At 43.7% G+C, this 14,058-nt stretch overlaps 2 protein-coding genes across 3 annotated transcripts in view; both read left to right on the forward strand.

Moving 5' to 3' along the window:
* The window catches only part of LOC112214506 (NHS-like protein 2), a 140,932-nt gene extending 139,428 nt beyond the window's left edge, over positions 1 to 1,504 (forward strand). For both annotated transcript variants that reach the window (XM_042298194.1, XM_042298195.1), the window contains exon 6: positions 762 to 1,504. In XM_042298194.1, the coding sequence (XP_042154128.1) occupies positions 762 to 1,496 (735 nt within the window). In that variant the 3' untranslated portion in view covers positions 1,497 to 1,504. The remainder of the gene's footprint in view (positions 1 to 761) is intronic.
* Positions 1,505 to 1,700: 196 nt separating this feature from the next.
* On the forward strand, positions 1,701 to 8,162 carry LOC121839390 (NHS-like protein 2). Its single transcript, XM_042298196.1, has 4 exons — positions 1,701 to 1,903; positions 2,303 to 2,570; positions 2,826 to 2,970; positions 3,421 to 8,162. Exons 1-4 carry the CDS (start codon positions 1,730 to 1,732, stop codon positions 3,758 to 3,760), a joined length of 927 nt encoding a protein of 308 aa, XP_042154130.1. The 5' UTR covers positions 1,701 to 1,729; the 3' UTR covers positions 3,761 to 8,162.
* The last annotated feature ends 5,896 nt before the right edge of the window (positions 8,163 to 14,058 follow it).

The following is a 14,058-nucleotide window of genomic DNA, read 5'->3' on the forward strand; positions in this document are numbered from 1 at the left end:
ACTGCCGATTTTGCAGGTTTTCCTACTTACAAAGCATGTAGAGGTCTGTAATTGTTATCATAGGTACACTTCAACTGTGAGAGACGGAATCTAAAACAAAAATCCAGAAAATCACATTGTATGATTTTGAAGTACTTAACATCATTCCTCACACTGATTGAGTAGTTTAAATGTAATGTTGAGCTCTCTCTCTCGTTCTTGTGTTTTTGTGCACAAAAACACGGTTCTGTCCGTGGTTCTGTTCATTGCGTGTTTAATAATGAAAATACCTACCAAAAGGAGAACATGGATGTGGTTTATTTCTGTGCATGTTCAAAAAAAGTACAATAAGTAGCATATCTGGTCGTGATTTACAGTGTAGATATATTTGTCAACACAGTCATACACATGATGTGTAATCCTATAATATGATTCTGGCCCGACATATTCGTCTGTGGCCCTCCATGGAAAAGATTTACCCAGGCCTGGTCTATATTGTGTCATGCAGCGTTGTTCAAACCTCTTCCTGAAAATCTACAGTCCTGTAGGTTTTCAGTCCAACCCTAACCAAACTAGGTACCTGACTCATCTAGTTAAGGCCTTAGTGAGCAGCTAATAAGTGGACTGAAAACCTACTGGACACTAGATCTCTAGAAAGAGGGTTGGGCAGCCCTGGTTTAATGTAGGATTTTTTTCTGATGTGCGACCAGGAAGATGATTGTCATGTTTTTAACCATTCATGTCTAATATATTTAACCTAATCACATTTAATTGAATCTAAGGTTCGGGGCAGCTCCGAGTCACTCCTGGACTCTCCCTCCACCTCCAGAGCCACCTCCCCCTCCCTGCTCTCCATTGAGACAGAGTCGACCAAAGCTTCCTCCCCCTTCAAGCCACCAGGACTCATGTCCCCCTCCAGCGGCTACTCTAGCCAGTCAGAAACTCCGACGCCCATCACCCCCTCCAACCAGGTGGCAGGAACACCAACAGGGCCCGCCTGCACATTGGGGTGTAAGATGCGCCCCAAAATCCCAGAGAGGAAGTCTTCGTTGCCAGCTACATCACCACGGGACCCTGCCGCCCGATCTAGGCTGTCCTTCGAGATGCCGGTTAACGCTCATCTGGATTTGTCCTCCATCAAACCAAAACAGAAGGCCAGCCGGCGCCATTCTGACACGTCCACCGCCATTAAGCCCGGTAAACTGAGTGCCGGCAGCCAATCAACTCTCCCAGTGGTGATCACGAACGAGCTCCGGAACATCCGCCTGCGTTCTGTCTCCCGTACTGACCTGGAGGACTGCCTTGATGGAGCCTCTAATGACATCATTGAGGAGGAGCAGGGCCGCGACCTTTCCCCCCTCCTGTCACCCCGGTTGCATCCCCGGCCCCCTCGTTGCCCCCAGACCCAAACCCCTGTGGCCTTCAAGCCCCCATTACCCAAACGCCCCCTCAACATCCTCCTCAAGTCCCCTTCCTCCTCCCCCGTTGCTTCCGACTCCCCCTGCCTCCCCTGTTGACCCTCCCGGCCCATGCCTAACCCCAGCATCTACATGGTGGTAGGTAGGAAGCCCAAGCTGAAGAAAGCCTTCCCTCACACCCCCACCAGCCCTTTTAGACCCCAGGAACATCCCCAAACCTTCCCCTCCACTACCCCCAGAGCCTCTACGATGCCCCCTCCTTCCCCCACACCCGGTCCCTGTACGATCTGCCTCCTCTCCCCCTGCCCCAGCCCCTCCTGGAGGACCCCTCCATGGAGCCGGAGTTCAACCCTGACTTGGAGCTCCGTCTTGGGCCTGAGGATGGAGGGTCACTCCCCTCTCCCTGCAGTAACCAGGAAGTGCTGGAGACTCAGGATAAGAGCAAGTCTCTACCTAGCAGGATGACCATATCCTGTCTGGCTGAATTGGACAAGAAGAAACCCAAGGTAGGCCAGCTGAATGGGTTAGGGTTCAATGAATGCCTTTTTTTTGTTGTGTGGTCAGTCAGTCAATTCTCTCTCTCTCTCTCTCTCTCTCTCTCTCTCTGTCTCTCTCTCTGTCTCTCTCTCTCTCTCTCTCTCTCTCTTTCTCTCTCTGTCTCTCTCTCTCTCTTTCTCTCTCTCTCTCTCTCTCTGTCTCTCTCTCTCTCTCTCTCTCTCTTTCTCTCTTTCTCTCTCTCTCTTTCTCTCTCTCTATCTCTCTCTCTCTCTCTCTCTCTCTCTCTCTCTCTCTCTCTCTCTCTCTCATACACATATACAGTATATTGTCTGCATGTATTTACTTGCTACATGGCACATTGTCCCTTGGTTATCATGTACACCACTAATAACAAATCGCTCCCCAAGGTTCCTCCGCCGGTTCCAAAGAAGCCCAACGTCCTGCTACTTCCCTCCAACGGTACCACCGACAGACAGGGAACACAGACAGACTGCCCTGCCGCTCTCCGCTCTCCCGTTGGAGCGTTCCCACCAGAAGAGATTCCCGGGAAAGAGGAAAACCAGGAAAATTACCTGGGAATAGGGACGGATGAGGAAAGCTCCATGGAGTCTTCATTACAGGACTCTTCTTTTACAGACGTGGAGGGGAGGCTCAGCATTACAGAGACAGGCAGAAGTATGTTTACAATGTTATGATGGGAAATGAATAAGTGAAAATCAATTTAGCTGGAATTCAGATCCTGTCAGGGGTGAAAGTATTACAGTGCAAGTGGTTACCATCGCAAATGAAAAACCAAAACTACCAATATTGTTTTGATTGGTCATTGTTAATTGTTTTCTTCATTTATTGATTGATATCCATTGATAGAAATGTTTCTAGTTTTCATTGGTCCGTCGTTAGAGAGTAACTGACCAATCATATTGTTTCCAGGTGATGATGCGGAGAGTGTTGAGGAGAGCAGTTCGGTCGTTAGTGACAAGACGGAACTCCACATCACAGAGGAAATGGATGATGATGTCAGAGGACACACACCTACCACACACACCACAGAGGACCTGTTCACCAAAATACACAGGTATGCCAATACACACGCTCGCACACACACATACACACACGCTCGCACACACACACACGCACGCTCGCACACGCACGCTCGCACACAAACACACACACACACACACACACACACACACACACACACACACACACACACACACACACACACACACACACACACACACACACTGGTTTTACTATCCTTATGGGGACCAAACAATTCATTCCCATTTAAAACAATGTTTTTCTCCCTTAACCTAACCTTAACCCTCACCCTAAAACTAAACTTAGCCCTAAATATAAATATAACCCTAATTCTAACACTAAACCTAACCGCTAAGCCTGAAAGGCCTTTTTCCTTGTGGGGACTGACCAGTTACGCTAACTCACACACATATTTACAAAAAAATGAATAATTCTAATGCGTTTAACATCTCTCCTCTTCTCTTCTCTTCTCTCCTCCCTACAGGTCAAAAAGGAAAGTCCTGGGCCGTAAGGAACCAGGGGACTCGTTCGGCAGCCGCCAGAGTCTGGTCTCCCCGGTGAAGCACAGCACCAGTGGTGGTGACCTCCGAACCCTGACCCTGGGCTCGACCCCGCGCTCCACCTCGCGGAATGACAACTTCATGGCCCTGCTCCAAAAGAAGGGCAGCAAGTCCAGCACGGGAGGGGCCAGAGTCTCTGCTATGGAACTCCTCAAGAGCACAAACCCCCTCGCACGACGCGTCACAGAATTCTCCACCTCGGCGGACGGAGGAGGGGATATGACCACCGGGAATAATGGAACCAGAATGCCTCAGGACCAATGAGAGTTTTTAAACCACTTGTCCCAGGTCATCCTCTCTCTCTCTCTCTCTCTCTCTCTCTCTCTTTCTCTCTTATCTCCCGAGAAAGTAGTTTGAATCTAGTTATAGACTTTTCGATCGGACTATTGATGGAAGAAAGGAACGTCCAACCAGACCACTCAACCACTGATTGACCTTTTATTAACTGGCCAATGGTTGGTCACAATGGTCATCAAAGGAGTTCTGTTTATCACGCCGTCCGTTCCATCATTAAGGGGTATTATTTTTGGAGGTCTCCTTCAGTCTAAAGGAGAACATTAAGGATTGTTAATGTCATGCTTCAACATTTTTTTTTAAACGAGAGAGAGAGACTATACTAGGGAACGTTTGATTGGATAATAGACCTGGGTACATCGCAGGCCTGTGCTTGATGGCGACAGATGCCACACTAGTCTTTTGAAGACATGGGGTGAGTGTGTGTGTCGTATTTTCTGTCCCTCGCGCAACAACAACAACAACAACAACAACAAAACTACAACGGTTTAAATCGAAAACATTCCACGGGAAGATTGACAGTTGGACATGGTACCAAGCCCCGACCCTTTATGTTTGAATCAAAGCACTTTGGCGACTGCCTACCGAGGTAGTTTATAACAACGAGGAAAACAACAACGCCTGTGTCCTCCCTGTTATTCGTTTGTTTATGTTTCTCTTTTCATACGCGATAGAAGGCCATATAAATGTACAAAGATATACATACATACATACCGTATAAACTGAAAAAAATCCGCTTGAACTGTTCTAACAGACTATGGAGAGCCACAGTGTATAGTAGTACTACTAACAGTAGTAGTATAATAGTACTACACTAGTACTAACAGTAGTAGTACAATAGTACTACAGTAGTACTAACAATAGTACTAACAGTAGTAGGACAGAAGTACTACAGTAGTACTAACAGTAGTAGTATAATAGTACTACACTAGTACTAACAGTAGTAGTACAATAGTACTACAGTAGTACTAACAATAGTACTAACAGTAGTAGGACAGAAGTACTACAGTAGTACTAACAGTAGTAGTATAATAGTACTACACTAGTACTAACAGTAGTAGTACAATAGTACTACAGTAGTACTAACAATAGTACTAACAGTAGTAGGACAGAAGTACTACAGTAGTACTAACAGTAGTAGTAGCAGTACTACAGTAGTACTAACAGTAATAGTACTACAGTAGTACTAACAGTAATAGTACTACTGTAGTACTAACAGTAGTAGGCTACTATGTGATACACCTCACAGCACACAACAGGATCAAACCAACTGAACTGAAGGAGCGACGCTATGGAATACAATCCCACGAACCCTTACCCACGGATCTCCCCGCACTGCCCTCAGAGTGTGTGTGTACTTGCGTGCGTCTGTGTGTGTGTGTATACAGGAAATGATAACCAAACACAGCAAGGGAGGTGTGAAAGATGGAGGGCACAGAATTGAACCCTGTGGATATTTCTTAACAGAGAGTATGATACAGGGTTGAGTTTATTCAACAGGGTTTAGACTGGTTTCTGTTAGGACCAAAGGACTGCCATAAACAGACCAGTGGAGATGTGTGTGTGTGTGTGTGTGTGTGTGTGTGTGTGTGGGGACAAGGGCTTCATTTATCCGCCCTAAGGAGAGGATTAAGTGGTCTGAATCATGTGGCTGTAGTCTTTGGAGTTTTCCGTGACGTTTTGGAACTGAGAGAGGATTCTGGGCCTGAGGGGATTCCGGAACTGTGATTAGAACCCACTTTTCTAACAACCATCACAAAACAAACAGAGACCGTCCAGGAATACAGCTAGCCATCCATCGGCCATATTGAAAAATGCATCACCCTCTTCTCTCCACATGTTTTTTTCTCATACTGTGCGTTTTGTGCAGGGGTGATGCTGCAGCCTTTTCCTCTCGTCCACTCTCCCTCTCTTCTCGTCCACTCTCCCTCTCTTCTCGTCCTCCTTCCTGGCAGGAACACATGCTCCATCTGTCTCTCTCTCTCTCTCTGCCCATGGAGTAGCCCCCTCCTCTTCTCATTTCTTCGCCCTCCCCTCATCCCTCCCTCCGTGCCCCTCCCATTCTTTCTGTGCATCTGAGCTTCACGCTCACAGACGACACAGCCTGAATGTCAATGAAAGGAAAGAAAAGGATGCCGCGTTGATATCGTGTTCAAGAGTGCTATGTTCAACTTCATCTTTCGATCCAACCCTCTCTGTCAAAAATACAAATGTTTTATCCTTCTGTTGCATTGTGCATCTGTCCCTATATCCAGACCAAACCAACCATCCATGTAACAAGGAAAACAGGAGGGTGGATTGTGTGAAAGAACACACAAGAGACGGATGGAAAAGGGACAGTGCGTATGAATGTCTGGATGTGTACTTAAAAGGAAAGGATAGTGGACTTCTGGACCCAGTCAGACTGTGAACACGGATCTTAACCCATCCTCCTTTCACCACACTTTTCCAGAACCATTACATTGGGGCTGTGCAAACCCTGGTGCTATTAAGCTACAGCGCCCCCCTGTGGATGAAGAGAGGGAGCACACCCTGTAAGACTACTGCTCTGTCCCTCCAGCAACAACACGGAGACGCAACGACTCCAGATGAATATCTGGATGCTCTTTTTGTTATATCGGTCATTCAGGAAACCAGAACAACAACGACGACAACTTATAAAGACAATGAAAAGAACGAGAGAAAAAAAACCTATGTAAATGAACACGTTATTAATAAATAGTCAAGTGACGCTTGTTTTAAATATTTAGTGAATGGAACTACATTAAAAAAATATCTATGACAAAACTCAGTGTTAGTTTGCCTTGTAGTCTGGCGTGATGTTTAACCTTCTGTGTTTTCTACATAGAAATATAATTACTAGAATGGACACCCCTATTTAAGTCAATGGGGCCATAATGTCAAATTCCTATGGTCAGAGGTTCTATGCCCATTCTACTGGTTATATTCTATGGTTTTCAGCTACCTTGATATTACACTCCCTTTGAGGTATGCAGAGTTGTTACTCTTTCTGTTCTGAAGTACTGTAGTTATTATGGATACTAAGGTAATGCTTTATACTATGGTTACTACAGTCATATACTGTGGTTATTACGGTAATACTGTATAATATGGTTACTACAGTCATATACTGTGGTTATTACGGTAATACTGTATAATATGGTTACTACTGTCATATACTGTGGTTATTACGGTAATACTGTATAATATGGTTACTACTGTCATATACTGTGGTTATTACGGTAATACTGTATACTATGGTTACTACAGTCATATACTGTGGTTATTACGGTAATACTGTATAATATGGTTACTACAGTCATATACTGTGGTTATTACGGTAATACTGTATACTATGGTTACTACAGTCATATACTGTGATTATTACGGTAATACTGTATAATATGGTTACTACTGTCATATACTATGGCTGTTACAGTAGTGGTCGTCACTATTCCTACTATTACTACTCTTGTACCCTTATATTGTTCATAAAACACAGGTACAACGACAAAGAGAAAGAGGGAGAGAGAAAGAGTTGAAACAAATGTAAGCAATAGATAGATGACTTAGCCCAAGACCGAGGATGAGGCAGAAACACATTTTCACACACCAAGGCTAAATACTCACTAAATACTGTAACTCTCAATCCAGTTGCAGATTTCAGCTCTAGCCACAGAAATGGTTGCGCAGTGCTACACACACACACACACACACACACACACACACACACACACACACACACACACACACACACACACACACACACACACACACACACACACACACACACACACACACACACAAAGAAATACAGATTTGTTCAGTAGCCTACAGTTGGCACATACAGTGATTTATTATAGTGGGTTCCAAACTCCAATCAACCATTTCTAGGAATGTGGTAGAGTATTACAGAGTAGGGGAGCAGAAGAGAAAGAGGTATGAGGATCGGGGGAGGGGTGGGGCGAGGGAGAGAAGGTGGGTAACATTTCACGAGTGGATATATCACTCCTCTGAAAGAGGGGATCACAGTTGGGTTAATACAAGTTCTGTCCATTGATTTCTTTTCTTTCTTTCTTTCCTTCTTTCTTTCCTTATTTCCTTCTTTCTTTCCTTCCTTATTTCCTTCTTTCTTTCCTTCCTTATTTCCTTCTTTCTTTCCTTCCTTATTTCCTTCTTTCCTTCCTTATTTCCTTCTTTCCTTCCTTATTTCCTTCTTTCCTTCCTTATTTCCTTCTTTCTTTCTCTCTTTCGTTCTTTCTTTCTTTCTGTCTTTCTTTCTGTGATAAGGACACCTCTTAAAGCTTTCCCCAAACTCCCCACAGAACAATAAAAGTCTAGAGAGAGAAGAAGAGAGAGAGAAGAAGAGAGAGGGAGAGAAGAAGAGAGAGGGAGAGAAGAAGAGAGAGGGAGAGAAGAAGAGAGAGAGAAGAAGAAAGAGAGAAGAAGAGAGAGGGAGAGAAGAAGAGAGAGGGAGAGAAGAAGAGAGAGGGGGAGAAGAAGAGAGAGGGAGAGAAGAAGAGAGAGGGAGAGAAGAAGAGAGAAGGGGAGAAGAAGAGAGAGGGGGAGAAGAAGAGAGAGGGAGAGGAGGGATGACAGAAAAAGATGTCCTTTAGTCAGTTTGTGTTTTATACCTTGTTTCTGCATCGACATCTAACAGCAGCACGACAAGCTGTTAACAACCATCTGGTTGTCATGACGCTAAACAAACAAACAGACATATTAATCTTAGCCTTTGTCTCAAATCACATCCTACTCCCTATCTAGTGCACTACTCTGGTCTAACACTTGAAAGGGTATCATATGAGATTTGATCGCACCCTTTTGAGCTATGTTGAAGTGTTAATCTGTATATACAATGTAAGTACCATTAGACTACCCTTATTCAGATTAAATATAGAGATGATAGGATGATTAGGGACAGGAGTTATTTTTCTGTCAAAATATGTACTTTTTCCCCCCCAACAACATTCTTACAGAAATCTAGCCCCATAATGTTCCCTCATCACATTACCTAACCAATGCAGGAAAAACTCAGGGTCCTAGTTATAGGCTATGAGAAACAAATAGCATATAACTCTCGGCCCAGAGTGTTTCCCGGTCAGGTCATGTGGTCAGGAAAAAACTCCTGTCCCTAAGTATAACGAGTATAACCGATAATTAGTTGTACTGCAGTTAAACTGCTCACAGTACTCTCTGTATGTATAGGACCAGGACAATAATAAAGTTTTATTAAGTTAAAAGAGACACACACACAAAAACACCCACGAAACAAGATGAAGTTTGTTGGGTTAGGCTACTCAAATAAAGAGAGAAAGAGAGAGTTCTTGGAATTATTCTATTTTTGTTATTTCTCATTGGAAGGACATATTCAAAACTCTACTGCATATATGATTATTATTCTGATAATTATCAACAACCTCAGTTTTCAGATCCAGCAGTGTGGTTTATGTAGCTGTTGGTTTAAACACATGCAGCCATGTATGTCTTGCCAATGTGATTCAAATGATTATATCATTCAAATAAATTATTTTTCTTGCTTAACACTGATTTTGTCTATTGAATTTTTTCCTGACTTGGGGTGTATTCATTAGTGCCCACCATGGCAAAACGGTAGCAAAGTGTTTTTGCCATGGAAATGAATGTCTCTTATTGAACAAGTTCAGGTTAGTCCCTCCTCATTTCAGTCGTTTGATTCATTTAGTTCCTAGAGAATACAAATGACCCTGTTATCATATCTGTGTTTCCTGAATGAAAGAACATTGCTGGTGATAGCAAAAAAGAAATATATGATCCGTACAAGACAAATGAAAAGTCATAACTTGAGAATTGCTTTGATTTCATTAGCGTTTTGCCTTTTTCAATCACCAAAAACTGAGCAACAATTAATAGATATTATAATATATTCACATACACTATTTACATTCATATAACCCTTCTGTGTTCTCCAGTCTGCTTCAGACTGTGTAGTTAAACCTCTCCAGTCTGCTTCAGACTGTGTAGTTAAACCTCTCCAGTCTGCTTCAGACTGTGTAGTTAAACCTCTCCAGTCTGCTTCAGACTGTGTAGTTAAACCTCTCCAGTCTGCTTCAGACTGTGTAGTTAAACCTCTCCAGTCTGCTTCAGACTGTGTAGTTAAATCTCTTCAGTCTGCTTCAGACTGTGTAGTTAAACCTCTCCAGTCTGCTTCAGACTGTGTAGTTAAACCTCTCCAGTCTGCTTCAGACTGTGTAGTTAAACCTCTCCAGTCTGCTTCAGACTGTGTAGTTAAACCTCTCCAGTCTGCTTCAGACTGTGTAGTTAAACCTCTCCAGTCTGCTTCAGACTGTGTAGTTAAACCTCTCCAGTCTGCTTCAGACTGTGTAGTTAAACCTCTCCAGTCTGCTTCAGACTGTGTAGTTAAACCTCTCCAGTCTGCTTCAGATCGTGTAGTTAAACCTCTCCAGTCTGCTTCAGACTGTGTAGTTAAACCTCTCCAGTCTGCTTCAGACTGTGTAGTTAAACCTCTCCAGTCTGCTTCAGACTGTGTAGTTAAACCTCTCCAGTCTGCTTCAGACTGTGTAGATAAACCTCTCCAGTCTGCTTCAGACTGTGTAGTTAAACCTCTCCAGTCTGCTTCAGATCGTGTAGTTAAACCTCTTCAGTCTGCTTCAGACTGTGTAGTTAAACCTCTCCAGTCTGCTTCAGACTGTGTAGTTAAACCTCTCCAGTCTGCTTCAGACTGTGTAGTTAAACCTCTCCAGTCTGCTTCAGACTGTGTAGTTAAACCTCTCCAGTCTGCTTCAGACTGTGTAGTTAAACCTCTCCAGTCTGCTTCAGACTGTGTAGTTAAACCTCTCCAGTCTGCTTCAGACTGTGTAGATAAACCTCTCCAGTCTGCTTCAGACTGTGTAGTTAAACCTCTCCAGTCTGCTTCAGATCGTGTAGTTAAACCTCTTCAGTCTGCTTCAGACTGTGTAGTTAAACCTCTCCAGTCTGCTTCAGACTGTGTAGTTAAACCTCTCCAGTCTGCTTCAGATCGTGTAGTTAAACCTCTTCAGTCTGCTTCAGACTGTGTAGTTAAACCTCTCCAGTCTGCTTCAGACTGTGTAGATAAACCTCTCCAGTCTGCTTCAGACTGTGTAGTTAAACCTCTCCAGTCTGCTTCAGATCGTGTAGTTAAACCTCTTCAGTCTGCTTCAGACTGTGTAGTTAAACCTCTTCAGTCTGCTTCAGACTGTGTAGTTAAACCTCTCCAGTCTGCTTCAGATCGTGTAGTTAAACCTCTTCAGTCTGCTTCAGACTGTGTAGTTAAACCTCGCCAGTCTGCTTCAGATCGTGTAGTTAAACCTCTTCAGTCTGCTTCAGACTGTGTAGTTAAACCTCTCCAGTCTGCTTCAGATCGTGTAGTTAAACCTCTTCAGTCTGCTTCAGACTGTGTAGTTAAACCTCTCCAGTCTCAAGATGATGGACTAGAGAAGTTATCCATATATCAATAAATATATAGCCTAGGTTTCATTGTAGTTTTTCCTACATCCAATGTATTCATACATTAAATATATAATTTACATTCGTAGATTCCTTGCCATGTTTAATTAAACGGTAGCTATGTTTTCTTACCTCTGTAGTGAGCTGAGTCTGCCTCAGACGGTGTAGTCTTGTGTAGTGGTGGTAGTGTGTCTGTATTTCAGACTTGTGTTGTGGTGGTAGTCTGTATTTAAAACAGTGTAGTCTTGTGTAGTGGTGGTAGTGTGCCTGTATTTCAGACTTGTGTTGTGGTGGTAGTCTGTATTTAAAACAGTGTAGTCTTGTGTAGTGGTGGTAGTGTGCCTGTATTTCAGACTTGTGTTGTGGTGGTAGTCTGTATTTAAAACAGTGTAGTCTTGTGTAGTGGTGGTAGTGTGCCTGTATTTCAGACTTGTGTTGTGGTGGTAGTCTGTATTTAAAACAGTGTAGTCTTCTGCTGTGGTGGTAGTGTGTCTGTATTTCAGACTTGTGTAGTGGTGGTAGTCTGTATTTAAAACAGTGTAGTCTTGTGTAGTGGTGGTAGTGTGTCTGTATTTCAGACTTGTGTAGCGGTGGTAGTCTGTATTTAAAACAGTGTAGTCTTGTGTAGTGGTGGTAGTGTGCCTGTATTTCAAACAGTGTAGTCTTCTACTGTGGTGGTAGTGTGTCTGTATTTCAGACTTGTGTTGTGGTGGTAGTCTGTATTTAAAACAGTGTAGTCTTGTGTAGTGGTGGTAGTGTGCCTGTATTTCAGACTTGTGTAGTGGTGGTAGTCTGTATTTCAAACAGTGTAGTCTTGTAGTGGTGGTAGTGTGTCTTTTTATTTCAGACTGTGTAGTCTTGTGTAGTGGTGGGAGTGTGCCTGTATTTCAGACTGTGTAGTCTTGTTGTAGTGGTGGTAGTGTGTCTTTTTATTTCAAACTGTGTAGTCTTGTGTAGTGGTGGGAGTGTGTCTGTATTTCAGACTGTGTAGTCTTGTGTAGTGGTGGGAGTGTGTCTGTATTTCAGACTGTGTAGTCTTGTGTAGTGGTGGGAGTGTGTCTGTATTTCAGACTGTGTAGTCTTGTGTAGTGGTGGGAGTGTGTCTGTATTTCAGACTGTGTAGTCTTGTGTAGTGGTGGGAGTGTGCCTGTATTTCAAACTGTGTAGTCTTGTGTAGTGGTGGGAGTGTGTCTGTATTTCAGACTGTGTAGTCTTGTGTAGTGGTGGGAGTGTGTCTGTATTTCAGACTGTGTAGTCTTGTGTAGTGGTGGGAGTGTGTCTGTATTTCAGACTGTGTAGTCTTGTGTAGTGGTGGGAGTGTGTCTGTATTTCAGACTGTGTAGTCTTGTGTAGTGGTGGGAGTGTGTCTGTATTTCAGACTGTGTAGTCTTGTGTAGTGGTGGGAGTGTGTCTGCATTTCAGACTGTGTAGTCTTGTGTCGTGGTGGGAGTGTGTCTGTATTTAAGACTGTGTAGTCTTGTGTAGTGGTGGGAGTGTGTCTGTATTTCAGACTGTGTAGTCTTGTAGTGGTGGGAGTGTGTCTGTATTTCAGACTGTGTAGTTAGTCTTGTAGTGGTGGGAGTGTGTCTGTATTTCAGACTGTGTAGTCTTGTGTAGTGGTGGGAGTGTGTCTGTATTTCAGACTGTGTAGTCTTGTGTCGTGGTGGGAGTGTGTCTGTATTTAAGACTGTGTAGTCTTGTGTAGTGGTGGGAGTGTGTCTGTATTTCAGACTGTGTAGTCTTGTGTAGTGGTGGGAGTGTGCCTGTATTTAAGACTGTGTAGTCTTGTGTAGTGGTGGGAGTGTGTCTGTATTTCAGACTGTGTAGTCTTGTGTAGTGGTGGGAGTGTGCCTGTATTTAAGACTGTGTAGTCTTGTGTAGTGGTGGGAGTGTGCCTGTATTTCAGACTTTGCACCAGTGGAGGCTGCTGAGGGGACAACGGCTCATAATAATGGCTGTAATCGAGTCAATGGAATGGTATCGAACATGTGGTTCTTATGTGCTTGATACCATCCCATTAACTCCATTCCAGGCAGTACTATGATTCACCCTCCCCTCAGCAGCCTCCACTGCTGTTTAGTGGTGGTAGTGTGCCTGTATTTCAGACTGTGTAGTGGTGGTAGTGTGCCTGTATTTCAGACTGTGTAGTGGTGGTAGTGTGCCTGTATTTCAGACTGTGTAGTGGTGGTAGTGTGCCTGTATTTCAGACTGTGTAGTGGTGGTAGTGTGCCTGTATTTCAGACTGTGTAGTGGTGGTAGTGTGCCTGTATTTCAGACTGTGTAGTGGTGGTGTCTGTGTTTCGCTCAGATTAAAATGTATAACTAGAGGGAGGGTATTTCTTTAATAAACTGAGTTCCACAGAGACAGCTCATTATTAAAATCCAAAACAAACTTACGTAACATAGGGTTCATCCCAAATGGCACCCTATTCCCTACATAGTGCACTACTTTTGACCAGAATCCTATGGGCTCAGGTCAAAAGTAGTGCACCACATAGGGAAAATGGTACCGTTTGGGACATACATGCATCTGACGACTATGGCCCTCGCTGTAAGAACCTACTGGAGTCTGTTGCCACCTAGTGGAAATATCACTCAAGGACATCACACTGGATCTAAAAGTTACTACGCTTTCATTGATGCAGTCCTGATCCTAGAATTCAAATTCCATGGAATTGGCAGCAGTTGGAATGTTGAATGTTGAAAATCCCTCCTGTATGATGAAAGTGTTCTCAGTCAAAATAAAAATAAAAATGTTATACAAGACCATAGCGGCAGGTAGCCTAGTGGTTAGAGCGTTG

The sequence above is a fragment of the Oncorhynchus tshawytscha genome, linkage group LG15 (assembly GCF_018296145.1).
Source record: "Oncorhynchus tshawytscha isolate Ot180627B linkage group LG15, Otsh_v2.0, whole genome shotgun sequence".
Taxonomy (NCBI): domain Eukaryota; kingdom Metazoa; phylum Chordata; class Actinopteri; order Salmoniformes; family Salmonidae; genus Oncorhynchus; species Oncorhynchus tshawytscha.

Excerpts from the sequence above, each read along its gene's own strand:
- LOC121839390 (XM_042298196.1), top strand. The coding sequence starts at position 1,730 with ATGGAGCCGGAGTTCAACCCTGACTTGGAGCTCCGTCTTGGGCCTGAG. Across the intron at positions 2,571-2,825 it reads CATTACAGAGACAGGCAGAA|GTGATGATGCGGAGAGTGTT; the intron begins GTATGTTTACAA and ends TATTGTTTCCAG. Across the intron at positions 2,971-3,420 it reads CTGTTCACCAAAATACACAG|GTCAAAAAGGAAAGTCCTGG; the intron begins GTATGCCAATAC and ends TCCTCCCTACAG.